General features: G+C 45.1%; 1 protein-coding gene across 2 annotated transcripts; it reads right to left on the bottom strand.

The window, feature by feature from the left end:
• Positions 1 to 165: 165 nt before the first annotated feature.
• Positions 166 to 9,541, bottom strand: slc43a2b (solute carrier family 43 member 2b). 2 transcript variants are annotated; one of them, XM_040180523.2, is made up of 15 exons: positions 9,367 to 9,541; positions 8,280 to 8,583; positions 6,117 to 6,414; positions 5,918 to 5,973; positions 5,754 to 5,830; positions 4,230 to 4,322; positions 3,856 to 3,989; positions 3,542 to 3,732; positions 3,298 to 3,441; positions 3,131 to 3,148; positions 2,463 to 2,595; positions 2,183 to 2,315; positions 2,004 to 2,077; positions 1,763 to 1,886; positions 166 to 1,682 (listed from the first exon to the last, which is right to left on the bottom strand). In XM_040180523.2, exons 2-15 carry the CDS (start codon positions 8,437 to 8,439, stop codon positions 1,521 to 1,523), a joined length of 1,797 nt encoding a protein of 598 aa, XP_040036457.1. In that variant the 5' UTR covers positions 8,440 to 8,583; positions 9,367 to 9,541; the 3' UTR covers positions 166 to 1,520. The 2 variants fall into 2 exon arrangements, with proteins under 2 accessions (XP_040036457.1, XP_040036458.1); XM_040180524.2 differs by lacking the exon at positions 3,131 to 3,148.
• Positions 9,542 to 9,766: the final 225 nt, after the last annotated feature.

The following is a 9,766-nucleotide window of genomic DNA, read 5'->3' as shown; positions in this document are numbered from 1 at the left end:
GAACCGTTAACTATTATCAGAGGCCTTACAACTTCATTTTGTATTTAAACTCATAAAAAGGAAAAAAGTGTGCTTTCATGAGAGTAAAAAACAGGAAGAGCTTGTCTTCACACTCAGAATGCGAGCGTCACATTTCTGTGATTGCGTGTAGCCGTGAGACAAATATGGTTTCAATAAAGTCATTTTATTTAGCCTGGTGAGCATTAAAAAGAAAATACAAACAAGATTGACCATTTAAGGAGATCAACTATTCTTAGTTCACACCCACAAATTCTTGTGGAACATTCTTGTGAAATTCTTAAACTTTCAAAAAGGAACACTTGTGCGACACAACATCTCTACATTGTGTTCATCTGCAAAAGAAGGAGCTCTATGCAAAGAACAGTGTACGAGTGGACGCATGACAGCACGATTCAAATATTGGAAGTGAATGTAAAATGAAATAAATAAAAGGTAAAAGCCTAAACTGCAAGTGGTACTATTTTAAAGGGCATGAACAGGATACAAAGTGCTGAACAGAAAGGAAATAATGACGATTTATTGATACACTGGACGGGGAACATGATGGGGGGACCAATATTCACTGATATGTGTAATGCTGCCAAATGAACACATTTTGTCGGTAAACTTAACCTATAAAAAAAAAAAACTAAAAACTGCAAGAAATAAAATAAATACTCTAAAGCTAAATGAACATTTAACTCTCCGTAAAACATATTGCAGTTGGTCTGACTTTGCTCTTTCATAATACAACCCGAAAAACATCCATACAGTATATCCAAGGCAACTGCCACTTAAGTTACTGTAAAATGTTTGTCTGGTAGAAAAGAAAGAATCCCGCCGTATAATCATTCACAAGTCTCTTTAACACGTCTGGAATAAGGCTTTTCCCTCCTCCCTTTTGCTCATTAATGCCATGCAGTTCACACTTACCTTAAACCATCTAGCAAAGAATCCTGTGGAGTGCAGACAGCTTGCACCATGTTATGGGATTTACAATGGGGTGATTTGAAGTCAACATATAAGAAAATGTCTGACTTCCAATGATGGTGAGGTCATTTTGTGGTTAACGTAAAGCAGTATTGAAGCTGTCGCAGCGATGATGTTTCTTCGGCGAAACAAACTCTCCTTTGCTGTTCATTTGTGGGATATTAAAACAGTCTTATGTGCAGCAGATCTGCACTCATATGTTGTTTGGAGAGAGGAGGTATTAGAAAAAGAAGTCTGAGGATTCGGGGGGGAGATGCAGAGGGCTTGTGCCTCTTTCCTTTCACAGTCTTTCCTCTTGTTTTTTTCCTTTTCCCTCCACGTTTCAGCCTTCTTACTTAGCGATTGTCCAACTGACCAGATTCTGCGACAACCACCGCCTCATTTTATCTTCTTTTTCAGTGTGTGTGTGTGTGTGTGTACTCTATGGGGACCTACATAACTCACACAGCAGGTTTAAATGCCATATTCTAAGTAGTTCTTCTTTAACGTTCTTTATCCTCTGTTGTCCTTTGCTCCGCTTTGACCTCTCTCTAGACGAAGGCCTCAGGGACGTCAGACCCGTTGATTTTTAGGTAGATCTTAGCGTTTTCCTCCCGCTGCTGCTGCTCTTTGTAGAGTGTCCGTCTGTAGCAGATCAGGTAGAGAGGCAGCAAGAAGCCCAGCATACTCAGACCAAAGAGTCCAATATTGACCTGAGGGATGACATCAGAATCAGCCACATTCGATGGTTAGATTTGTGAGTTTTGGAGTGTGTGTGTGTGTCTATTCATACCCAGAAAGGGTCTCCCTCCAAGGGTCCCATCATAGCCAGAAACAGGGGTTGCTGCAGGAGAGCGAACACGGCGCTGACCAGAGACTGCATGCCGGTGAGACTGCCAAACTGTGAGGAGGGATACCTGCAGAGACAGAAGCGGTGTGTTCCCAGTTAGAAGCTACATCCAGGGGACGGAGGCGACGAGGAGGAGGGTTCGTGTGTGTTGGAAGCGTGGGGTTAAGTGTACATTTAGACTTACACAGCAGCGTAGAGGCCGCCAACCGCCGAATGAATGAATCCTCTCACGACAGTGTGCAAGACGAACGACACAATCTGCGGGAAAGGATGAAGGGCACACTCGTCACAAATACGTCACATCACATTGGCCGTCAACGGGTCGCTAGAGTCGGGCTCACTGGAGGCCTTTGGAAAACTCACCTGCAGGGGGAGATTGGGCACCAGACAAGTGATCCCAAATCCCACTAAGAGGACGTTGGTGAGGACAAATGCTCGCAAGGCGTTGGTCACCTTCTGTGTTTTTTTGTCTCTGCGCTTAATCTTTGTCTCCCCCCTTGTTGACAAAATCAGAAAGAGAGGTCAGATTATTCAGGCACTCGCATTGCAGCTCTATTTCACGATAAAGGTTAGTTTCCTGGTGGCGTTCGTCACATGGAAATGTCATTGCAACAATGTGAAAAGCTATTGATGTTTGACTCACTTTCTGCACGGCCCCTTTTCCTCCACTCCATCATCACATTCCTTCAGCTTCCAATCCATGATCTGACCAATCACAGGAGTGGTCATCAGGCAAAGCAGCTGCAATACGCCGAAGATGGAAGAGTACAGACCCACTGAAATAAGGGTGAGAAATGTTTAAAAAATCACCTTCATTGAATACTACGAATTGAGAATAAATAAGAAAATGATTAACTATGGAAAACAATTATGAAATGACAGTTAATTATTATTTCCAAACAAAATGGGATACGCCGATTATAGCCAATTTCCTTGTTGAGGGATTTGTTGCCAGCGGTGTAATGAGAGATCAAAAGTTAGTCATGTGAAACTGCTAGTATCTCATGACGTATGCTCTCCGTTGGTGCTGAGGGCCAAAGTTTGTTAATGAGTACAACAAATGGGACCTGCTGCTTTCAGGTTAAAGCTGAATGACAGCTGAAGGACTCATACGTCAAACAGGCGAGGTCAAACAAAGGTCTAATAAAATAACAACTCGAGCTATCTGAAAGCCAGGGAGCAAAGTTAGTGGATTAAGTGTAGTATTGTGATGGCAAAGCTACGACTAAAGGTCAAATTCCAACTGCAGTGAACTTGAGAGTTAATAATCTAATGCCTCAGTGATCTACTTCTACAAGTTTTTTTTCTTACCGACTTCCATTCTTTCCACTGAAAATTAAATTGAAACCTGTGTAAGTCCGGCTGCTTTCAAGTCATCAAGCACAGTAGAAACGACTTGATAAAGGAATACAAAATAAAACAATTAACAAGTGTTTATATTTGATCAGGCACACGAAACCAAACACAGAGCCACCAACCTTTGTCGAGGTCTCCATCACTGAGCGACTCCAGAACGCTGTTCATGGCCCCCATGTAGAACAAGAGACGGAGCTGAGTGATGGACATGGTCACCAGACTCAGCACGAAGATGGTGCTGGTGATGGTTTTCAAGAATGACTGGGCTGCAGGGGGGAGGGCAACAAAGGTAAAAAAAAACATGCATTAGAGCGGGAAGAGGAAAAAAGAGGCGATCAAAGAGGGGGTTGAATTCTGTACTCTTACACTCTTCTTTCTTCTCCATTTCCAGGTCGGTGGTGGAGAGGCAGAGCTGGTTTCCGTCCTTGGTGGCCAACTCCTTCTGCTTCAGATTGTCGCCCACACTTAGACGACGTCCCACGGTGGTCACTTGGTTGTAGAACTGCTTCCCTGTGATTTTATGGTCGAAGCCCAGCCAGCTGAACTTGATCTTTATACTGAGGAATCAGAGGAAAAGAGGACACAGTTTACTAGCAAGTCCTTTTGTTTATAAGTGGGCATACACAGGGTACAAGGGTCCGCTATGACTGCACGGCGCTGTGACTATCAGAGGTACTAACGTGTAGTCCATGTCTTCTGGTCCGGGGAAGGGCTCCAATGGCCAGTTCAGGAAGCAGTTCAAGAAGACCACACCAGAACATGCAGCCCACACCACCAGGATAGTGATGAAAGGTATGCCAAGGTCGTAGATCACCTGCAGACATCAGAACCGTGACCAATAAACACCAAGAACAGACGAGACAACAAACAGATGAAATCTGAATGTAATCAAAGGGGTGTTGGCTCAGAGCGGAAGCTGAGCTTGTCTGCACATTGCATTTGAGAGGTGAGGCAAAAATATTAGATGTACATGGGGAAAGACCAAAATAAACTAGTTAGATAAAGTGTCAGTACAGGAGTGTAGATGCACGCAGGCAGATTCAGTGTTTGTTACCTTGACACCAGGGAAGGTGACTGCAGAGGAGGCATAGGAGCCAATCATCAAGGCGATGAACGTGGAGCGGAGGTCCCCAAACATGTTAGGGAGCTAAAATGAAAGAGAAAGCGACATCATCACCGCTTTGTCCGTTTGTACTCTCAAGGTTCCTGCAGCGGCTTAAAGCGAAATCAGAGATATTCGGTTGCCGTCCACAACACAAACGCAGCGCTGCACAGACGGGGTGACGTTTTTTAGATGCTTTACTCCCGTTTGAGAAGAGAGAAACCAGAGCTAAGAGGTGAAACACTAGGTGGCAGAACATTCACAAGCTTAAGAGAGGGAGCCGTGACCTGACTGCTCAGGTCACCGCTCAGTGAGTATTACCCCACACCTTTCCGCTGACACTGAATGCCAGTAGGGCACAGTCGCGATCGAAGAGTCAAGGAGCAGCCTTGAAGCTAATAGTTAACTCCACACAGAGCGTGCAAATTATTGTATAGAATGTTTTAAAGGGAGATCGGACAAATGGTGGTTTCCAGGGAAGATGTGGTTCAATGCAGAGACTCTCAAGACTTCCCAGAAAAAAGAACAAACGGAGCCCTACATTATGGTGCGTTACCTCATCACTGACATTCAGGCCTGTGGCAACAACTAATGACAGATTTAAGGAGACGCAACAATCAACACATTGGGGATTTGCACATTACAGCAACAGCCTGTGCGGGTGTGGAACAGAGACATTTATTGGGAGATTTACTGGAAGCGAGGCCCTCTCTGGTGAACAATATCACCATGGTACGGCCCAGGACTCCTCTGTGCGTCCCCGTAAGACTGAACGGATGACAAGGGAAGAGGAAGAACAGCAAGGAAAGAATGCAAATGAACGGTGAGGGTTTTCTCCCCGCCAGTCCTGGAGAGCATCAGCGGGTTTGTCCTTGTGTATCTCTGGTTCTGTTGATCTCTTTTACAGAGCTAAGCGAGTTTACAAACCTTCGGTGATACTGGGTGATGATGTTAAAATATGTATATGATTGGTCGGGGGTGAAGATTACGTGAAGGAAAAAAATGAAGGAGTAGAAAGACAAAGGTCACAATATCTCTGATCCTGCTGCATCAATGTTGATGCTTTTTACACCACAATGCTCTTTGAGATTCCCTGACAACACAAAATGAGTCAGTGTTTTTTGTGCACACAACAGTGTGCGCATGTAAACTCCAACACCCAGCAGTTGCTGTGATATTCTTGCTGAAGCACAATAATAGAAACAGTAGAAAGTGATAATGAAGCACCGAGTAGCTCCCTCTCTCCCAATAAACCCTCCTCCCCCTCCTCCTGCTAGGAACTGACAGTGCAGAGAAAGAAGCCAAAAAATAAAACGCCAGACAAGAGGCGAGGGACAATGTGTGCAGGCAAGGAGCAAAAACAGCAAGACAAAACTAAAAAAATATACATCTATGATAAACATCTATAAACACCATGGAGTGCAAAGGCTCTGCAGCGTGAGAAGATCATGTAAGCGTGCAAAAAAAAAAACTCACCGTGAGAGAGGTGAAGGTCATGCACATGCCCCCAAATCCATTGAAAGTCAGGGCAATGAAGATAAGGACGGAGAGTTCTGCAAAGGTCACAGATGTTAACTTTCTTTTTAACCAACCTGCACATTCTTTCAAATACAGTAATAAAAAAAGGTCAAAAATCTCACCATTTGGATTGTAGGATCCATAAGCAATTAGTAGACAGGAGAATCCAAAACACGTGCTGTAAATAAATGACGATCACAATTTTAAGTTGCAAATTTCAGGTTGCTTTGTAAAGAAATGAGAAATTCCGTAGACAACGCAAAGGCTCACATGATTGCACATAAACAACCTCACAGCTGGATTCTTCTCTCATTCGCTCACCTGCCCAGCAGTCGTAGTTTGCGAGGCCCGTATTTATCCATGACGACCCCCAGTGGCAGCGTGATGGCGGAGAGCAGGAAGGAGCCCACCGTGAACGCCAGGTTCAGCATCTCATCCTGTTCTTTACAAATCAGCCAGCCGTTCATCCTCAGGGGCCCATCGACAGGGACCAGGGGCCTCATCTCCACTCCGTCTCCCAGACCAACCGAGCCATGCTCGCTCTCATAGTACTCAGCATATTCATCCGGTGCCTCTGTTGCTAGGTTTTGGGATAGATTGGCGCTGGAACTGTTGAAGCCTGAAGAACATGATGAGAGAAGATAAACATGGTAAAACTAAGTCTTATTTCGTCTTTTCCATGAAGGTGGAGCTGTAAACAATTCCACCTGTATCCGTACTTGACACAGATGAATTTTTGAGGTTGACAGTATACTCATTCCCAGGCTCCTGATACATTACCACGTCATTGCCACATGACCACCGAACATGTGCTTGTTATAACTACATACCTACAGTATGTGGAACATCGACAGACCTGTAATGTTCAGCGCCCAGAAAGCCAACTGTACTTGACTGCGATGGTACACCAATTTTATTAGTAAGATAGAAACGTTGTGATAAGCTGGCAATAAAAATCCCACTATCATCAGAACCCACATGGAGATAAAGGTGCAAAAGTCCAGTAAAAGGCCATGTGAGGGAGAAAGGGAGGCGGTGGTTTGGGAACATTGGGCTGAAACTTTTCGGGATTACAGTAACACCTCTACGGTTTCTGCCACGCGACATCTCTGTAGTCACGTGAGGCGAGTACATGTGTTCCTGTGTAAGACACGGAGACATGCTCGAGAACAAAGTGTCAATGTCCTCTTCTGGGTAGCAGACAATATAAGTGCATGCGTATGTATAATAATACTTGGTGTTATTTTGGATTGAGTTTAAAGAACCGCTGACGGTGCAAAATTCTCTTCCTTGGTTAGTCGTGACCGCAGACCGACCCACATAACGTACAGCTTTAACCGGTTCTCAAATATGTCATGCTGAATGTGCACAAAAGCCTAATCCGCGCTGCTTAATCATCTTGTTTTTACCGTTGACCCCACGGGTTTTCTGATTTATGCTGTTCATCACTTTTCTATCAGTCTTCTCCTGCCGTCCTGTCCTTTATCAGTGGACTTTGAACTTCCATGTAACTGGTCATTAAATCTATCCTTCTATCACATGTCACATGCCTGAAACGAGCTGAGCTGGTGCTGCGGTCCTCTCCCGCTTACGTCATCAGAGGGAGATAGGACGGCAACGGAAGTTCTCCAGGAAGTCTCCTACAATGCCGGTTCCTTATTTGTTACTTCATTGGTGAGCCTGCTTCTGTGCCGACACTCAGCGTAGCGGCTGACATGGCTGGACATATCCTCGAGTAACTAAAGGTCGATGGGCAAATGTTAAACGACTAACAAGATGCTGAAAAGACCTGAAGATCAACCAGGACGACATCAGGACCGTAGGATAGATAGGTTGTCCACTCGTGAAGCAATAGCTTAGTTTTAGGACGTGGGGCACGACACAGTGTCACCACAGGTCCAAAGGATAAGTGTGGCCTGATTAATCTCACACATTCCCTCTCGCTTTCTCGGCTGTAAGACCTGACTGGGGCCATTGTGTGCATCAATTCCCCCTTTGTAGTTAAAAACACGAAGCACAGTCCTGACTTTGCTCAAAGTGAGGAATGAGTAAGACAAAAGAGCAGACGAAGGAGGACAGCAGAGGTCAAAGGGACAGCTGATCTAGTGCGTTATTGGTTCATCGGATTCCTGTAAATCAGTCTGGTGTCTTATACTCTTTCACTTTTGACCAATGTCTCAGATTGCGTCCCTGCTCTCTCTCTCTTTTCCTTTTCTTCCCAGGGAAAGGAAAAGAGGCAAAATAGGTAGCAGTGCTACATTACATCTACTAGATAGAAACTCCTCCGTTTACCGGACTCACAATGCCAGAGCATTACAGGAAGAAAGAGCTCAACACTATAACCTCACGAAGACAGGTTCTCCAGATTTGCTTCTCCTAAAATGAGCAAATACTTCCCCATCAAGGCAAATTGAGACAAAACCGTGTAAAGTAAAATGAAACAAACGGCCGACACGTATTGTGACCTCGACAGTTGTGACTCACCCTCTTCGTTGCAAAGGTAAGAGTAGAAGCCTTCCGACTTGAGCATGATGAGCAGCGATCCCCATCCCAGCAGCACGGCGGAGAAGAGCAGATTCTCGATGATGGAAGTCACGGCCATCCACCAGCGCCTGGCGAACGCCGTGGTCAAGGTGGGAGCCATGCTTGATGGCTTATAAGTTAGGGAGAGAGGGGCCAAGTAGAGAGTGTATCGAGAGGGACCACCAGAGGGGGGAGAAGGAAAGCGGAGCAGAGAGAGAGAGCCTCCCCGACTGACGCCCGGGATGAAGGATCACTGATCACTTATCTGTGAGGAGAACGGCACAAGAGGAGGGTGGGAGGTGTCATAGTTAGCCTATCGCTGCAGTTACAGACGGACACAAGGGTTCAGCTTTTGCAGGAATACAAGATAAAAGCACTCAACTTTGAACCTAATCGAAGACAACTGAGGAAATGAACCCGCGGCGTGACACATTCCCTGTTTGTTTCATAACTCTTTTCAGATTTGTTGAAAGTCTCCCTGATTAGACGAAGTAAAAGCAGGTCGCCAGCAATGAATGGCAAATTATTAACACTCCTACTAGTAGACGGATGATAACATCACTCTGCTGCCGGGCGGGGACAGAGATCTTACATCACATCATGGGCACTAATGACTTGAGAAGAATCAGGGGTGGATTCTGCTGTTTGTTCCAAAAGCCCAACCGGCCTGGACCGGACGGAGAAAAATGGGTCTTTCTCTCTGCTCCCTCACACCACGGCCCCTCTACCTCACTGCACACCAACTAAAATGTCTCAGGCCCATCCAACCGCAACTTCCCTCTGCAATTACTGCGGTGCGTCCAAAACATAAAGGAACGAACCAGAAACAAATCCGCTCACACAGCCAACCTCTCTCTCTGTCACACACTCACTCGCACATAAACACACAACACAATCTGCTACAGACACTAGTGTAAAAGTAGGTGGATATTGCATGGAAAACAAATAAGATAGAGACCATATCATGATTGAGGGTTAGCCTGTTGCTGTATGTCTTATCAAATAGGATGTTTCCACAATGCACTTAGTAAATGACAAACTTCCTTACCTCCCCAAGCTGGAAGCAGCACCATCCGGCTCCAAACAACGGATGAACTCCGGTTGCCTTCAAATGACCAGTTATGTGTGAAAAGCCACTTTTATACAGCCGGGCGTCTTCAAACGGCGCCTCCTACTGACCAGTGGCAGCCCGATGTCTTCACCTCGGCCAACCACATGGCACTGGCTTTGATATTTCTATAACCACTAGATATTGAATTGGAGTCAGTGGATCAGCCAATAAACAATATATTTTTTTAATCATCTTGATGGTGAAGCAAAACAAGTCTGTTTGAATAAGAACAATACACCAGTTTGATGATATAAAAGCAATTGTGCAATGGGGGGGGGGGAACAAAACAACAGCCAGCCAAACAAAGTCTGGTTAAAACACAATGTACTTCAGTAGA

Source organism: Gasterosteus aculeatus, chromosome 7 (assembly GCF_964276395.1).
Source record: "Gasterosteus aculeatus chromosome 7, fGasAcu3.hap1.1, whole genome shotgun sequence".
NCBI classification, from domain to species: domain Eukaryota; kingdom Metazoa; phylum Chordata; class Actinopteri; order Perciformes; family Gasterosteidae; genus Gasterosteus; species Gasterosteus aculeatus.
This window is presented reverse-complemented; position numbering and strand designations above follow the sequence as displayed.

Excerpts from the sequence above, each read along its gene's own strand:
- slc43a2b (XM_040180523.2), bottom strand. The coding sequence starts at position 8,439 with ATGGCTCCCACCTTGACCACGGCGTTCGCCAGGCGCTGGTGGATGGCC. Across the intron at positions 5,974-6,116 it reads AAACTACGACTGCTGGGCAG|CACGTGTTTTGGATTCTCCT; the intron begins GTGAGCGAATGA and ends ATTTATTTACAG. Across the intron at positions 1,683-1,762 it reads TGGAGGGAGACCCTTTCTGG|GTCAATATTGGACTCTTTGG; the intron begins GTATGAATAGAC and ends GTCATCCCTCAG.